The sequence below is a fragment of the Diplotaxodon limnothrissa genome, linkage group LG3, assembly GCF_057381915.1.
Source record: "Diplotaxodon limnothrissa isolate DT_005_m linkage group LG3, D_limnothrissa_male_GT1.1, whole genome shotgun sequence".
NCBI lineage: Eukaryota > Metazoa > Chordata > Actinopteri > Cichliformes > Cichlidae > Diplotaxodon > Diplotaxodon limnothrissa.
The window spans coordinates 48518265-48536243 of NC_140598.1; the positions used below are offsets into that span (position 1 = coordinate 48518265).

Here is a 17979-nt window from a genome sequence, read left to right on the forward strand (position 1 = left end):
CACGACACTGTTTGTTTTCTTGTGTTCACTAATAAAAAAATGAGTCTTTGCTTTTCTGCAGTGATGACTTGTTTCTGTCTGATAGGTCAAAATCCCAGTTCCAGCAAGAAACTTATGCATACAGTTAAACATGTATAACAGCTCTAAATATGAATATTAATACGAGCAGTCATGCACTAAGGTTTAATGCTTGTTGGTGTAGTTTTTTTAAATTGGAAAAAACAAAAAACACAGCATGTTTTCAGGTCCATGGGTGTATCCACAAATCTTTGCTTCATATTTGGGTAATATTCTTGCCTTATTTATTTTTGTAGGACAAAGTGACCACACAATAAAAACCCACATGCAACCAGAAACACACACAATCAAATAAAATCAAATATTAACTAAATGAACCTGGATGAACACATTCAAGAGGTGTAAAAAAACCAAAACAAAACACCTTTATTCTCAGAAATGTTTGGTTTTGAAAACATGACCAAACCATGAATGTAAGTTGTTTGTTTTTTTCTTAATTGAAGCCCAGTATTTTATTGAAGAACAGCTGACAGCTGAAAATCGTTGCAACTTCCAGCAACCTCTAAAAGCTTGAAATTCCTATTTTCATCATATACATGGCTGCTGTTAGGGAATACATATTTTTCTCCAGGGATCGGTGTGATCGGTGTTTGCCAACCATTCTCCTAGGCCAGTGTGAGTGCGGCTTTAACCAGACAGACTGACACAAAAGAGGACAGAGACAACAATCCCGATCTGTCGCTTACCTGGAGTCAAGTGGGTAAGAGACAAAACACAACTTTACTTTAAAGTTGTGTTTTATTTTAATTTTAGTCAACAAGCTTAATTTAGGGCTTTATTTGTGGATTTAATTGCCACTTTTTCCATTAACTATGTCCGATTATAGTGTGTCCGTCCATCCCAGTGTCATGATTTGCTCTCTTGAAGGCCTCAGGGGAATTCCTTCACATCTGGGACAAAGTTCACTCAGACTGAAAAATGAGCTGGTTAGATTTTTATGGTCAAAGGTCAAGGTCATTGAAACTTCACTTCTTTCCACTGGTCCACTGGCCAGAAATGATGACTGTTTCTGGTGGAAGTAGTTTGGACAGCCATGTTTCTGCACACTCCTCGAATTTGGACATTTCACAGTGCACAAGCTTATCCATTGCATTGCATAACTAAAAACTGATTGAAATGGTTGAATTTTGTGATTAGTCGAACAACACACGTCTGTGCAGCAGCGCCTTCGGTCGTCTCTGTCTGTTCGGTTGCGGTGTGGGATGAATAATTGATCAGCTGGCTGCTTCCAGGCTGTTGTGCTATCACAGAGACGGTGGGTGGGAGCCGCTGTCCGCCGATGTCCGCCGCTGCTGCTGCTGGAATATGATGGGAACAGGAAGTGAACGTCACTGACACAGGAATGGGACTGAAAAAAGGAAAACACCACCAGGATGAGGAGAATGTCAAGCTCCTCGGCGTAGGAAACTAAACCCCGGCTTCAGCTCAGGAAAAGGATGAACTGCTGCGTCCGAGCTGGATTTGAGGCATCAGGAAGGTACGTTTGCTGTCATTTGCGGGTGCTGAGGTGAAGGTTAGCCAGCTGTGTGCTGGAGAACAGAGATGTGTGTTTCATCCTCCGAAGCTCTCCGTCCATCCACCCGTAGCTGTCAGATTCAGTGAACTTGGCTTCATTTCTCATCCTCGGCGCTGTCGAACAGGTGCTAGCGGGTTTGCTAGCTAGCTGTGGATACTAGCCTGGCTCCGCGTCGATGCCCCTTCAGTGGAAATTTACTGTTAGCCTGGCTGCACGTTTCACTGTGTTTTGCAAACAGTTTGCTGGAGTCAGGCCCTCGGGTTGCAGCTCAGGGTGAGTCTAGCTGGGGCTGTTGTCTTGTTGTTGTTGGTTTTTTTTCTGGACCTGTTTACCCTGTAATGCAGATGTAATAGTAGTGCACGCGCGGCTAACTGCCGAGCTCGTGTGGGTGCGAGAAAGGACTGTCGGTGCGATTCTGTTTCTGCCATGCTGGCTCTGACAGGGTTGTTTTTCTTCATTGGAGCCGAGGAAGCATCAGTGCGTCTGTACCTGTGCAGCTCTGGAGCTGAAAGCTGGCTTTTCCTTACTTAATCTCATGTATAGGAGCATTTTTAAGCTATAACTCGCTTACTAACTAACTGTCAGGGACTTTAAAAAAGTTGGTCTGCAGGTCAAGCGCTGCATCTTTACAGTGGTGTTGTTTTCTTTTCGTGCACCAGATAATTCAGCATGATGTTATTAATTTTACTCTGAGGTGTTTTCTACAAAGTGGAAAATACATTTGAAAACTGATGAGTATTTTTTTTTTTCAGGCATAATGTCCCCAAATCACTGAAAGTAGTAGCTTTCGAAAAGTGAACGTTTTCAGGCTTTCTGTGAAGGGAAACTGATTTTTGTTTTTTGGTATCATTGATCATTTGAAGTTGACCTATTATGCTGTCATATGCATGAAGTCCTAATTGTGGTCGCTGTTATTTATCACAACCATACAGGTCAGAATTACAATACACTCATCATGTGCAGAAATGTTATGGTGATTTTAAACTGTTCTTTTTCCAGGCTGGAATGATTATACAGCAATGAGTTTAAAAACAGATCTTGGTGCAAATAAAGTTTGAATTTACTCTTGATTTTCTCTAATCCATTCAAAATTACATATATATGTAAAAGCTGAAATACATATATACATACATTCCCACTAGTATTTGGCTAAATGTCCCTAAGCAAGTCACATCTCGATGCTTTTTGTAGTCATCAACAAGCTTCTGAATATTGGCTACTCTTCTTGGCAGAAGGTGTGGAGTCCATTTAAATTGGTTGGTTTGCTAGCATGGACTCTGCTGTTAGGCGCAGTCCACAAATTTTCAATAGGGTTGAGGTCAGGACTTTGGGGAGGCCATTCCAGAAGCTTAATGTTAGCCTGATCGATCCAAAACCACATCTGAAGTGTGTTTGGGATCATCGTCAGTTTGGACACCCAAATGTGTCCAAGTTTTATCTGTCTTGCTGCTGATTTGAGGTAAAGTTGAAGAATTTGGAGGAAGTTCTCCTTTATTATTATTCCTCCACTTTGTGTAATGTATCAGTACCACTGGCAGCAAAACAGCTCCTGAGCATGGTGCTACCACAACTCCCTTTAATGCTGACGAAGAGAAACGACCAGTTTTAGTTGATCATGATCACTAACAACAAGTTATTAAACCTTGGCCAAGTCAAGATAAAAATGTTGAAAAACACTACTTATTAATAGTTAAGTGAGTGTATATATACTTTTGACTGTGTGTATTAGAGAAAATTCTAAATAAATTTAAAATTATTCAAAAACAAGAATTGGATGCATAAGTTTCTTGTTCTTTCATGTTTTTGAAAGAAATTAAAGATGTATGGTGGCAGCCCGGCGTTTAGCACTGTTGCCTCACAGCAAGAAGGTCCCGAGTTCAATTCCACCATTGGGTCAGTGTCTTTCTGTGTGGAGTTTGCATGTTCTCTCTGTGTCTGCGTGGGTTCTCTCCAGGCAATCCGTCTTCCTCCCACAGTCCAAAGACATGCAGTTAGTGGGGTTAGGTTAATTGGTGATTCTAAATTGCCCATAGGTGTGAATGTGAATGGTTGTCTGTCTCTATGTGTTAGCCCTGTGACAGACTGGCAACCTGTCCTGGGTGTACCCTGCCTTATAGGAGAGCTGGGATAGGCGACTCTGATAAGGCTATGTGGAAGAGGATGGATGGATTAAACATGCATGTACAGTGGGGCAAAAAAGTATTTAGTCAGCCACCGATTGTGCAAGTTCCCCCACTTAAAATGATGACAGAGGTCAGTAATTTGCACCAGAGGTACACTTCAACTGTGAGAGACAGAATGTGAAAAAAAAATCCATGAATTCACATGGTAGGATTTGTAAAGAATTTATTCGTAAATCAGGGTGGAAAATAAGTATTTGGTCACCTCAAACATGGAAAATCTCTGGCTCTCACAGACCTGTAACGTCCTCTGTAAGACGCTTTTCTGTCCCCCACTCGTTACCTGTATGAATGGCACCTGTTTGAACTCATCATCTGTATAAAAGACACCTGTCCACAGCCTCAAACAGTCAGACTCCAAACTCCGCCATGGCCAAGACCAAAGAGCTTTCGAAGGACACCAGGAAAAGTATTGTAGACCTGCACCAGACTGGGAAGAGTGAATCTACAATAGGCAAGCAGCTTGGTGTGAAAAAATCAACTGTGGGAGCAATCATCAGAAAATGGAAGACATACAAGACCACTGATAATCTCCCTCGATCTGGGGCTCCACGCAAGATCTCATCCCGTGTGTGTGTGTGTGTGTGTGTGTGTGTAATTTCTGATTAGCCGGTAGTCCCGTCACAGCACAATCAGCATCTGTGGCGCTTTCACTTTTTCCACCCTGGCAGACACAGACAGGTCAGACCAAAGGCGCTGCAATGCTCTTTATCTGATTTGCTCTCTGCTGGGTTAATCAGCACTCACAGCAGCTCGTTCAACTGTTTCTCTCCCTCCTATCCACTTATGACCTGGTCTGTAAGCTTTGCTCCTTGCTATGTTGTAGGTCAGATTACACACACTGCCTGAGACTGGTTGAACATTTACAAATCCTGCTAAGTCTCAGTTTGTCTTCTTCCTTACAAGAAAAATATAGCCTGTGTCTTTAGTGAGACTTGTTTTCATTGTTATTGACAGTAATAGAAATAGTATTAGTGCTTTTGACTGCTGAGTATATACTTTTCTGTCAAGTTACTTCCATGTGTGTGTGTGTGTGTGTGTGTGTGTGTGTGTGTATTCAACAACCAAAATACAATCACTTTCAAAGTGAGGCCTGCGGTTTATACACAATTGATGACAATTAATTTAGTTTTTTTTTTTTAGGTAAAGATTTACTGATACTTCAGTGAACTTATAAATAAAAACTGTCTGTAGTTGGAGTGCAGTCCCTCAAGCTGCCGACCTTTTACTGGTAGTGTCCTCCACACTACATTAACTCTCCTGCTAGCTACCAATACGCCACTGCTGACGTGCTGTGTAGTAAACAACATGCAGTTCAGTTCCATTCAGGTTTATTTATGTAGCACCACTTCACAATAATGTGTATGTGCATACAGAACTTATTTTGACTGTGTACATTTGACAAATTTAGCTATTTATTGGTCATTTTAATATGTTTGTCTGGAACAGGTCGCTCTTGCAAATGACACATTGGATCTCAATACGACAACTTGTATAAATAAAGGTTAAATAAATAAATACAACTTTGAATTCCTCTGTGGTCCTTGTGCTATCAGCACCTGTATCAATCTGTTGTTATTGAATCACATATTTGTTCTTTGTGATACAAAACTCGCTTTGGAGAAATGCATATTCTGCTCCCACCGTTTGAGAAACTGGGACCCGATCAATACTGAGTTTTAGAGGCAGTCTAGCTATTATTCATGCTTTTATTTCCTCTCAATTAGATTACTGCTGTGGCCTTTTAACAGTTATCAGTCAGAACACCACTTAATAGATTTCAATTTGTTCAAAATGGAGCAGCAAGAATTCCTGCAAGAGCAAAGACAAGTGAACATAGTAGACCAGTTTTAAGGACTCTGCACCGGCTCCCAGTTTGTTTTAGAAGTATGTTTAACTCTACTGTTAAAGCCTTTCATTGTCCCAGTATTGGCTCTGCAGTCACCTCCTGACTGTTCTGCACCGCCTCTTTAATACAAAACACAACTGAGTGTTTGCTGCTAGCCAGGCAGGCAGAAGAGCCTGAACTTCACAACTATCTTCTTTTTCGTTACTGTTTTTTATTTTTTAACAATTGTTTGTTTTATAACGTCCAACTTTTACATTTTTAGGTTATTGTTAGTTTATCCTTGTCTGCTGAGTCACACTGCAAATACTCTCAATGCTGTGCTTCAGTCTTCACTGGTCTGTTTGAAAATGTAGATTTTAAATAGATATGCAGATTATGTCTATAGCTCACTATAAGATAAATAACTTTATTATTATTAATCATACTTTTATAATCATCTGCCAAACACATTGTCCACTTCGTATAGTTTTCTAAGTACAGATTTAATGTTATAAACTAGGTACATGTAGTTTGAACCGTTGTGCCTTTAAGCTAAACCCAGTCACACAGACCTAGAGACGGGTTGGTGACTATCTGGCAACCACCGGTCTCTAGGGAAAAGTGAGTATTCCCCAGCTGACACGTTCACCATCAAAGTAAAGATGTGCCTTCCTGCAGCAAACAACATGTTTCCATAGGTGCAGCTTTTACTCTGAAGGTAAATATTTTGCAGTTTGTGTTGCATCTTTCTCAGGTTCTCAACCGCTTGTAGAGCAACTATTGAGCGTTTGCAGACAAGTCTGAGTCCTCACTGCAGACTACAGGCAACCCAGGCCACCTGCCACTGACCAACAAATGTGCCTGGGCCTTTAGTAGTCTTCACAGACACTGCTATCAACTTTTAGCAACACTAGCCAACTGGGGAGAGAATACACTTTGCTTTTTGGGGGGGCTTTTTCCACTTGTAGCTGGTGGTTGCCAGATAGTCTATAGCCCTGTTTGACTACGGCCTATCTGATCAAATATATTATCACTGATAGTAGTAGTGTTATTATAAGTATTACCCTTATTACATTTTACTTTGACTGCTCGTTAAATAATTATAAAGCATTTTGGAAACGATCATTTCTATTGGGTGTAACTTTGGTGCTGAAGTGGCAGAAAAATGATGATATAAGTTGATTAAATGATACTCGTCTGTTTCAGTAAACTAATAACTGCTTACATTTATTATATGTGCATGTTTGGCTGTATATGCGTGTGTTATTTTCTCAAATTGACTTCCCTGCATGACTTCACACCTTCAGCCATCAGTGTCAGTGACACAGTCAGAGCAGTTGGCTGCTTGTTGCTGAAGTGCTGTTAATTATGATGAGTGAAAGCCCCGTGCTGTGCTGGGCTGCTCTACATCGGATGTTCACGATCCATATATCGACCGCCCGCTGCCTATGATGGATACGCATGTCAAGTCCTCTCTGTGAAGGAGGTACGAGCCCGACCGTTAGAGGGAGGGTAAAAAGCTGAGTCACATCTCAGCAACAGTCGCCTGGGCAACACCTCCATAGTGACCGGCTGAAGAAAGATAAGGTCCCTCGCTGCTCAACTAGTTGTATAACATCAGCAGACCCTGCAGCATTTTGTTGCTGCGCTGCTGATTATGCCGCACTTATCAGCTTACCCTCAAACAGCGAGCTGCAATCTGAGTTGCTCGGTTGCAGCTCCTAAATAATCAACACCCTCCGGTCTCCCTGGTGTAATTATTGTTTTGATTTCTGTTGCAGAGAAAGAGGGGAAACTTGAACAAGTACACTGCAGACTGTCATAATTATAGCTATCACATGGCACTAGCAGAGCTGAGTAAAAGAAAATACGATGGTTAGAAGTGAAGCTGTCCATCATTAAGAGACGCAGCAGTGTGGTTCATCTCATACGTGCATTTTATTGTCTTAGCTTGCGATGCTTCGTGAGTCAGCACCCCTGCTGTGCGCTTTATTTAAATGCCAGAATTGGCAGAGTATGGATCCAAGATCTTGGCAGTTTTTATGTAACTGGAGGTCAAACAGCGAAGAGAAAACAATCTCTGCCTCAGGGTTGTTTCTGCAAATAGGCTGAATTGAATTTCCTGACCGTACTGATTTGATAAAGCTCAAAGGGAAATCCCGTCTCACAGTGAATGAGTGTGATTGTTGGCTCGGGGAAAGTTTGTCTTTTCTTTTTTCCTCACATTGTGGAGTTGGTTCAGTGAGGATTACTGCTCTGTAGCTGCACCGTTGGCCTTTGCAGAAGGCTGTCGTGTGCTGTCATAACAAGTGTCAGCGTTTGCTTGTTGGAGGTGAGAGATTTTCACTACAGAACAGCGTCTGAAGGGAGGGGTCCAGTTATGGGAAACATGTTTGTGTGGTTCCTGCGGGTGGGTAAGAACGGGATATTTAATGACTTAGCATTTTTATTTGCAAACTGTGCGGGATAGATGATGATAAATTGTGTATTAGTGCACAATTATTAATTGTGATGAGTAATAATTGAAAATTGCAGATCTGTTGCCGTCTGCTGTACATATGGAGAAAATGACATTAAAGAAATTCACATAGATGCCTCCACAAATCGTGAGGTAGGTGCTGCCAGATAGTGATTCAACTGCCAAATGCCATAGGGAGAAACCCTGAAACCAGAAACCTCACCCTGCATCAATCTGTCTGAGAATGATTGAAGTCAATCTGAGGCGGACCACGATCGTTGGAAACAGGTTGCCATGTGTCGCATGTTCCACCTCTGGGTGACCAGTTGATCATCACAGGCTACGTCCACACGTTTCTCTTGTTTTCTCTCCGTTTTGGCCCCCGTCCACACTGAGAAACGCAGCGTTTTGAAAACGCTCTCGAAAACGCATTCATTTCAAAACGGAGCTGCCCCGTCGTAGTGTGGACACTCGAAAACGCAGCCTTTCTAAAATGATGACGCATTTTAGTCATGTGATGCAGTCATTTGACCAATTAAACAAAGATAGCAGAGGGCATTATACAGCAGTTGTTTTGATTGCTCTCAATTTTGACAGATGAATATCAGTTTGTACATGCTCCAGATAGCTTTTCTTCAAATTCTTTAATTCTCACTCGCTTGTGCGCATGCGCAGGACTGAAACGTAAGCGTTTTGGGCCGTTTCAATGTGGACGCACAACTCTGTGAAAACCACTGAAAACGCTAGTGTGGGCGCAGAGCGTTTTCAGACGAAAACACGGTTTTCAGATCTATCCGGGCTAGTGTGGACTTAGCCTCAGTTACATCGAAGCAGTTGCCAAATGTGACAAATGTGGAGAAGTACCTCATATGGGGCTGTTGAATGAAGGCTAGCAAGACAGGAGAGAGATGTCACAAAACCAGGTTACTCATGTTTGCAGAGGATTGTATTTGATCTATATTTATTCTTTCAAAAAGCCGTTGTGTGTGTCTTTCTGTGAACCACACAATTCACTTCATTGTTAACACAGCCTCAAAACATGCTGTGACCACCAGCTGTGATTCACACACACAGACTTTCAGCAGTGCAGTGTGCAGAGGTTAAGATGGGCTTAATTTTTGGGGCGAATTTAAGGACGATGCCACTTAATTGTGACAGGCCCAGTGTGACTCTGGCCTGCAGTGGAAAGCTGGATCTCCCGCTATTCCCTTTTTCCTGTCTACTTTTATACTATTATATTCAATCTGGATCCAATGACAGAATCTGTATCACTGATGGACATATGGTTATTTTAAAAGTCAATCTAGAGTTCCACAGTGAGTTCCAGTATCCCAATACTTAATGAAGAAAAAAATACTTCCTTATAATCCTGAAAAAGCAACAGAGCGGGGGAAAACCCCCAAACTTTATGTCAGATATAATCTTGACAAGGAGAAGATAGATGAACAATAGCAGTGCCTTCCCCGCGGTTTTTATCTTAAAACAGAGTTTTGTGCACCTTGAAGTCTAAATTTAACTGGTTTCAGGAAGTAATATGAAGAAAAGCACTGTGTGGAGAAACACCCGTCAGGAAATGAACGACTTTAGCGTGAAGCAACGTAGGAACTACAGGGCTGACTAAGCATGTTTTACTTCTGGCCATAATTCAGTCAGTGTTATCCAAGCAGGAAAACACACACACACACACACACACACACACACACACACACACACAAATCAGCAGTGGTCAGGTTTCAGCTCTACGCTACTTTTCTGTAGGAAGTTTAGCTCCTGTGGAATATAAATATAGAGAGCTAATGTCTGTTTTAAGCCCAAATCTCCTTTCACAAGTGTGTTGGATAAATATAGAGCCACCTGTGCATGCTTGATTAATAAAGACCCCCCATTATTCAGCACCAGGCTGCTGATATTCCATCTTTCCCCATTACAGCGTGGCTCATCATGTTTCGGGGTACATATTTCTATTAATAGCCGAAGGTCACCTTTAATCTTCAGGACCCGCTGCACTGTCATCGTGTGTGGGGCCTGCTGAGGATCACTTTTGGTTTGGTCCTGAGTCACGTTTGTGGTTACGTATTGAGTTGTAATTTCCAACTTTTCCACAAGGGGGCGAGATGTAAGAGCAGGTGGCATGCAGTGGCATTGAACAGGCTCTGTAATTTTTCCCCCAGCAGGAATATTATCATAATCGTGCTCTCATTGTGGAGAGGATACCCATGTGTCATTTTAATCCCTCAGTCTATAAATAACCTTCCCTTGGCTGCGCTGCGAGTGGAAGGGCCTTCGGTTTGGTGCATCATCTTTGCCAAATAAATCACCAAATCACTTTTATTGTCACGTCACATGTGCAGGTACACTGGTACAGTACATGCGAGTGAAATTCTTGTGTGCGAGCTTCACAAGCAACAGAGTTGTGCAAAAATACAATAACATAAAACAAGAAAAATATAAGACTGGCTAAATCTGAGAGTAATAAATATATGTGCAAAATAAGAGTGTAGCTGTTGCTTGGGGGAGCTCGTGACGAGGCTGCCATACTCGGCGCCATCTTGGTGTATCAAATACTTAAGATTTAAAATTTTTAGTGTTGTCTGAAGAAAACAAGTAGGCTAAGAAACAAAAATAAAGAAATGTCTCTTATTCATATGCCAAACACCATTGAAAAATTGGGCATACAAAACAAAATAAAGCTTTTACACAAAAAGGGAAAAAAGACTTTAGACGAGCGTTAAGAATAAGTAATAATATAGGGTTGTTAGGTTTTGGGGGGGGGTTTGTGGTTAAATGACCCATTTAAGTCTGAAAAATAACCCCAACACTGGGATTTATTGATGGACTGATCTCTTCAGTTAGAGGCTGGAGGTTTCTTCTGCTCACTGCGCCTCAGGTCTGATTTGTTGCTGTGCCACGTCATTGCCATGAAGGGTTCACTTTGGGTCTGATCATCATCTTCATCATCGTGCGTTTTTCTCTTCTCATTACCCGCTGTCAGCCTGCATTCATCTTTCAGCTGAATGGATGTCTCATCCCTCTCGTCTGCAGAAAGAAATTAATGGCTGCAGATGGTTTATCATATCAAAGCTACGCTCTGCAAAATGCCAGCAGATTAAATGGTGTAATATCTTTATTATGCTGTGTACTTTATATATTGGATCTTGTTATCTCTTTTTTATATTATTCAGTTAGTACAGATGGAGATACAAAGCATGTGTGATGCATGAAAAAGAGAGAGGGTAAAATTTTCTGTTTGGGGTGGGATAAAGTGTACTTGCAGACCCATGACGTGTGTGGATGTGTGACAGCGTAGGATCATGTGAATAAGTCTGCATTCACACTGGACTAGAGACCAGTCTGCAACCATTTGGCATCCACTGGTCATGAAGTAATGATGGGTATTCTTCGGCCAGTTGCGAGCCCCAGTCACACAGGTCTACAGACCATTCGGTGAATGTATCAACCATCAAAGCGTTGCTGTATTTGATTCTGATGTGTTTGTTTTGCCCGTCTATCGTTGCTATTTACCTGCTAACATACCACCCTGCTCACCTGTGCCCATCATAGACTCACTTCACCATGTAGACTCTAATCAAGCACAATATGTATAACTCCACCACTCCCCTCCTTATCACCCAGGGTCCCGGCGCGTTGCTAAATGGAGTCGGAGCAGCTGTACCACAGAGGTTACTGCAGGAACAGCTACAACAGCATCGCCAGCGCCAGCAGCGACGAGGAGCTGCTGGATGGAGCCGGCGTCATCATGGACTTCCACACCACCGAGGACGACAACCTGCTGGATGGGGACGCTGCCTCCCCAGGTAGGGAGTACGGGAAATTCTTTTCCAGCGCTTTGATTGGTCAGAATCTGGACATCTTGAGCTTCCCTTCACGAATCCCCCGACCCTCCTTTCCTTGAACTCTCAGTGAGCTTCCCCATCGTTGCCATCTTACGGCTCTCTGTTGGTCTCTGGGTGTGAGTCATTGCACTGCTGACGCTTGTGTATGCTTCTGTCTTGTGCCACCGCCACCCTCATCTTCATCATCATCAACTGTTCTCTATGTCAAACCCTGGAAAAACTTTCTCTTAAACCATCCACCCAGCATCATTGTCCTGCTTCCATTTTCACCATTGAAGACAAAGAACTTTAACTTATCTTATCTCGTATTCACTTTCTAGATTTTCTTTAAGAACCATTAACTTCTTCCTGTTTTCACCCATGAAAATTTCTGGAGCTGTATTACCAAATATGATAGTTTTCATCAATTAAATGTAACAGAAGTAACAAACATGTAAAACAGACATGGTACTTAACTGATTATCAATATCGTCCAATTAAAACTGAGTTAATTAGCTGTTTTGTAATCATATGTAAGGCAGTTTCAGCAGCTCCATGTAGTTTTTTTTCTTCCTTTGTTCATTTGTTGCTGTCTCTGCATACCACCTTATTTATAATTGTTGCTCTGTTGCGTGGTTTTATAGTTTGTCCTCTTCTAGCATCCTGTTTATCTTGCCGTGCTGTTTCCCTCGATCAGTTTGACCTTATCACCTCTTTAATGTTCTTGCTTCCTGTTTCCTAAAGTGTGCCTCGTTGCATGTTGTCATTTCTGCTTTTGCGCTTTCTCCTCCTCCTTTCATCCCTTGGCACATGCAGATGTTCGTGTCAGGTAGCTGTTAAGCGGAGGTGGTGGTAGTAGTACTGTCATATGACAGAGCGAGTTGATCCGCTGTGTTTTGCCAAGTTGGAGCAAATGTTACAGTTACTTAATTACTTCAATCACAGACAGCGCTGAATGTGATCTCTGTGCCAAGCTGCCATGTTTCATAATTCCCATCATGCCTATCATTTTTCAGCGCGGTCACCCGCTTCTCAGTCAGTCAGCGTCTCAGTGGTGCTCCGACTCGCTTATCCCCATCAGCACCCAATCCGCAGCTTCCTGTTTTCTCTTCCTCGTCTCAGTAAATATGCTGATTCGTTTAATTTCTTACTCGCAGCTGATCAAACAGAGAGCGCGCGTCGTGCTGAGGATGGTGTCAGAGGTGTCGGCCGAGCTCGGCTCTCCAAATATGAGCCGCTCGTGTTTAGTCAGGATATCTCTGCGCTGAAGCGGTGTCTCTCTTTGAATGCAGAACGAAGACTGATTTTGGCAAGCTAGTGTGTTTATGCAGGCGATAAAGGCACCGCATTCAGTTTCAACCCTGTTTTGAGTGTTTGTTTAGCACAGAGGTTATTTTCCCTCTTTGATAAAAGGATAATTAGGATCAACTGTTTCTATTTGATACATTTCTTGAATTGCAGATGACTTAAAATGAAGATACAGTACACGACAATAATTGTTTTCTTTTTTTTGGTAAGCCTGTGCTGAAAGCACAATCCTGACTGTCATCTTTCTTTTCTGTGGTCCCGGTGATTGCAGCTCTTCTTGCATACTGAATAGTGCAGCCGTGCATCTCTGCCACTTTTCCTGCTCCTTCTCCTGACTTTAAATCTGCAAAGTAAACACTAATACCTGTAGCCAAGCATACACACATACCCTAAGAGTCAGTCTAAGTAAAGGTTGAAAGGTTTCAGACAGGAGATTCCCTTTAGTAAAGTAAAATGTTGAGTCTTGACTGAGCATTTTCATTATTAAACAGTGAAACTGAGGGTGACCAGGCTAGTCAGAGGAGAGACACATGACTTTTAACTGCATGGGCGACCAGACAAGAGGGAGATTGTACGGAACAAGATCAGTCTGGCTAGCTTTGTTGTAATGATGATTAGAAATAAGTAAATCAAGTTTGGCTGGATTAAACAAAAGTATCCTGGCAGGATCTTAACAGGAGCAGCAAAGGCATCAGCTGTAGAGCTGATTGCTTGAAGCATGATTTATGTCTGCAGGTAGGTTTAGCATGCTAACACGTGTCATGGCTATTACACAACCTGATATTGTTCGTTATCAGGATTTCTTCAGTCACTGGGCCTGAAAATCATGTTTATATACAGTTTTGAAAGACTGCACATGGGAGAAGTTTGCCTGCAGGGCTTTTTGTAAAAAAAGACAAAAACAGAAAGGCAAATTAATGTGTTACCTAAAGACCTATTTTAAAGCAAATCCCCTTCTAAAAATAAATGTGTAGTTTACACCCATCCATAGGGGCTAGAGCTTATCCTAGCTGTCCGGTCGGGATTCTGTCGCAGGGCCAGCACTGAGTGATGCACAAGCATTTATAGTTACCAGCTGGAGAGAACCAATACAGGCACAGGAAGAAGATGTGAACCCAGCCAGTGGATTTAAACTGAGGAACTTGTTCCTGTGAGCAGTGATAGTGCTAACCACTCTGCTGCACCATGCAGTTCATTTTCTGCCTAAAACGAAATAGTGATTGATAACTGCTTTTCTTACAGCATTTTTTAAAAATTGTTATAAAATAGTCTTTGTTTTATCTTAAAGTAATGTTGGCAAATTTAGGGGGTTGGTTTTGCTCCTTAGCAATGTCAAGCTCTGAAAGCGACCTCTAGAACACAGCTCGATCCTTTTTTCTTTGTAACTCAAAAACACTGCAGCACGTTCCCGGGTAGACCCTGGTCAGTTCTGTGTGTGGCTTATTTAGCCAAAGTCACAAATACATAACAGTGGCTATACTGACCACACCGTTTACAGTTTAACTGCTGTTTATGTGCACTGCCACCATCTTGGATTGTTAAGCTGGGGTCGGTGGGGTTGCTTTGACGTTCCGAGTTGGAGATCTGACTTGAGGGCATGTTCCAGCCGTAAATTTCCACTTCAAAAGAAACCATCTTTATATGGAGCACACCCCTTCCACTTCAACATGAGCTACACCTTAGTGTTTCTCACTGAGCCGCAAAGCTGTGACATCACAATGTTGTGATTGGACAGTTGCAGTGATGGCGCTGGAACAGCAACACTGTGTATATATTGTTAGAAAACTACGAACACAGTGACATCGGATACACAATTACAGCACTGATGTTAGTTTTTGCTCTGATTTAGCATTTTGACATGTCAGCTTATTAGTATAAAATTCTGAACATGTTTTATAGATATTAGTATATTAGTGTTCGTAAAATAGCCCACCCAATATTTTTGACGCAGGTAGTAAAAGTAATATTTAGGAGATATGGCCTGATAGTATTATAGTTCCTTAAATGTCTTATAGTACATTTTATAGTAATTGTTTGGTATTGCTTGGTGTATACCAATCCAGGGTATACACCAACCATGGAGCTGGATCATTGAAGTCACTGAAATTCATCCTGTGTGGAAATATTGAGGATGGCTCTGAGAGTTGTCGTCTTTGTCTCGTCTCTTTATGTGCAGAGAGTAGCAGAGGGTGTGTTTCAGGTACTGAGTGTTTATATAAGAGGGTTTGGCTTAAAGTTCCGTGTCTTCAGGTTCTGTTGATGTACTCTGAACGTGGTGAAAAGGTGAAAGCATAAATTAACTTTAAGCTGTCACCTTTTGTGTTCTCACTGTTGCTACAAACAGAAAACTGTGAGAGAAAACACTAATTATACACTAATGACACAGTCAGACAGAGAAACCCTTTTCTTTCTTTAAGAAATCTTTAATAACTAACAGTAATTAACAGCTAATGACTGGCTTCCTTTCCACATTGATATTTTGGACCATATTGTAATGCAGCACATTACTACAGGCCTGAGCTCCACCTACCTGACTCGTCATTCATGCTTTGTGTGTGATAGACGTGGAACAGCATTCCCATGAACCAGTCTTGGTGTGAGCGAAGGAAATCTCTGGATGAATGCCTTTCCTTGAAGTTGGTGTGCTGCCCGTGTCTGCTTCTCTGTGCTATTTTTACGTGAGGGGTGGGTTCATAGAAAGCCCCGTAAAGCCCTCCTCTGAGCTTAGACTGCAGTGTGACCAAGGAGCCGGATCACTCAGTAGTCCCATGGAGTGTTGGAGTGAGACTTGTTGCACTGGACTTTTACTGGAACACATTTTATGGAAACCTGAGAGACCTGTTGTGGTTTTGCTGCTTTGAAGTGCTGACGAGGGCTTTTTTTAAAGGAGGGAGGTGACAAACTATGGCTGATATCACCTGTGCCACTGCTGAGCAGCGATAACGCGGCGTGACAAAAGGTAAGGGGGCGTGAAGGTAAAAGGATTTCAATTTGTGAAATCCTAGAATAACACATGTTAAGCCTGAAACCACAAAAGAGGGAACTGAGTCTGGTTTTTGTTTCATATAATAACACGTGATTACACCGAGTTTACAAAACATCTTTGAAACATAGGGACTGATTCTTTTTGGATTTTACCCGTGACATTGTTTTCAGTTATTTTGGAGATGTTTAACCAGTAATGTTGAGTCATAGTGCCTAAGTTCTGGGATGTCCAGATAATATCTCGGGTGATTTTTGTTTTTGTTTGATTTGGTCTGTGTCTGCTGTTCTGACGTGGTTGAAACTTTGTTTTTAGTTTTTATTCGGGATTCAGTTTCTTTTGCAACCCTCATAAATGTTTCATTTTCTTCTTGGATGCTAAAGGCAAGACAACACATCAGTGCCCAACTACTACATTCTGCTTTCTTTCTTTCCATCCATGGACTGACAGAGATTTCAGATAAAAACTGGTGTGGAAAGTTTTCTTTATCATTTTAGGATGTAAGTAGAGGTGTACTGTGCTGGCTGAGGCTCTAGGCTTTTCAAAATGCTTTTTATTGGCTTTTATTGGCATTCTTCATGTGTAGTGCGTCTTCAAGTGAGGTTTTACAACTTCACAGTGTCACGGACAGCAAATATTGATGCACTTCAGAAATGAATCAGTCTGTTGTGGAGTAAGATTTCAACGTGGATGACTCAAACTAAACAGCAACATATTAATGACTAACCTTGTGCTCTGGGTGAGCTCAACTCTTGGCTAAACATGAATGTTTACTGAGAACAGTCTAACCCACATCCTACATCCTTCCTGTGCTAATGTGTTTTACATTGGTGTAACCATAGCTCTACTGCTGGTCACAAGGCAGCAGATATACGCTAACTAGCTCAATTTCACTAGCCTTCAAAAACGTTGCTAGCATTTACTTTTCTGTCTTTGTTTACGTCCACTGTTTAATGTGTCACAGTGCTTGTTTGCCTTTGGGATTTGAAGGAGCTTTGCACTGAAGGTTTTGTCCTCGCTGCTGAGGGTTCAATTCCCCGCCTGGCCATTTGCATGTCATCCCTTGACCTCTATACTGTTACATATATGGTCATTATGTGGGTTTTTTGGCCGTTTTAGTCCTCCCTGCGGAGACTAGGCAGATCTAATGGGGATTTGATTTTCCTGAAATAACGCACATCAGTCTTAAACAGGAACGGGAAAAAGTAATCCCGTTACTTTACTGATTACTTATTTTCAAAAGTAATTAATTACTTAGTTACTTTTTAAAAACACGATTTACAACCTGAATAGGTGATAAAGCGATAGATCTTTCAGCCCAATTCTACTTTTCTGCATAATCCATCATACAAAATGTAATCAAATGGAAAGGTCTCTTTTTAAAACTTGTTTTATTTGTTTTAACCTTTTAACTTTATGCATCAAGCAAAAAATTAATTATATGCAACATTCTCTGACTGGAAGAAATTTGTTTAACAACATCAGCCCCTCTGATGACATGGTCCAAAAAATAAATAAACTGTGGCCACAAAATACTACTTCGTGGGCACGAAATGGGTATAACGTGCCCACGAAATACTATTTCGATGGCACTGAAGGTTTTGTCCTCGCTGCTGAGGGTTCGATTCCCCGCCTGGCCACGAAATACTATTTCGAGGGCACGAAACAGGTATAACGTGCGCACGAAATGCTAATTTGTGGGCACGAAACACTTGACCGATAACCGCGATCCTTCCCAGGCCCTTGCAGTTGGTTGACAATAAAATCTATTATTTAGGTAGCAATTACGTCTGTA

The 17979-nt window shown here is 41.7% G+C and overlaps 1 protein-coding gene across 1 annotated transcript in view; it reads left to right on the forward strand.

Annotated features, from left to right (window-relative positions):
- Nucleotides 1-1435: 1435 nt before the first annotated feature.
- clcn3 (Cl-/H+ antiporter 3) overlaps nt 1436-17979 on the forward strand; it is a 39588-nt gene continuing 23044 nt past the window's right edge. Inside the window, exons 1-2 of the mRNA XM_085349498.1 lie at nt 1436-1555; nt 11694-11875. Of these exons, the coding sequence (XP_085205624.1) occupies nt 11713-11875 (163 nt within the window). The 5' untranslated portion in view covers nt 1436-1555; nt 11694-11712. The remainder of the gene's footprint in view (nt 1556-11693; nt 11876-17979) is intronic.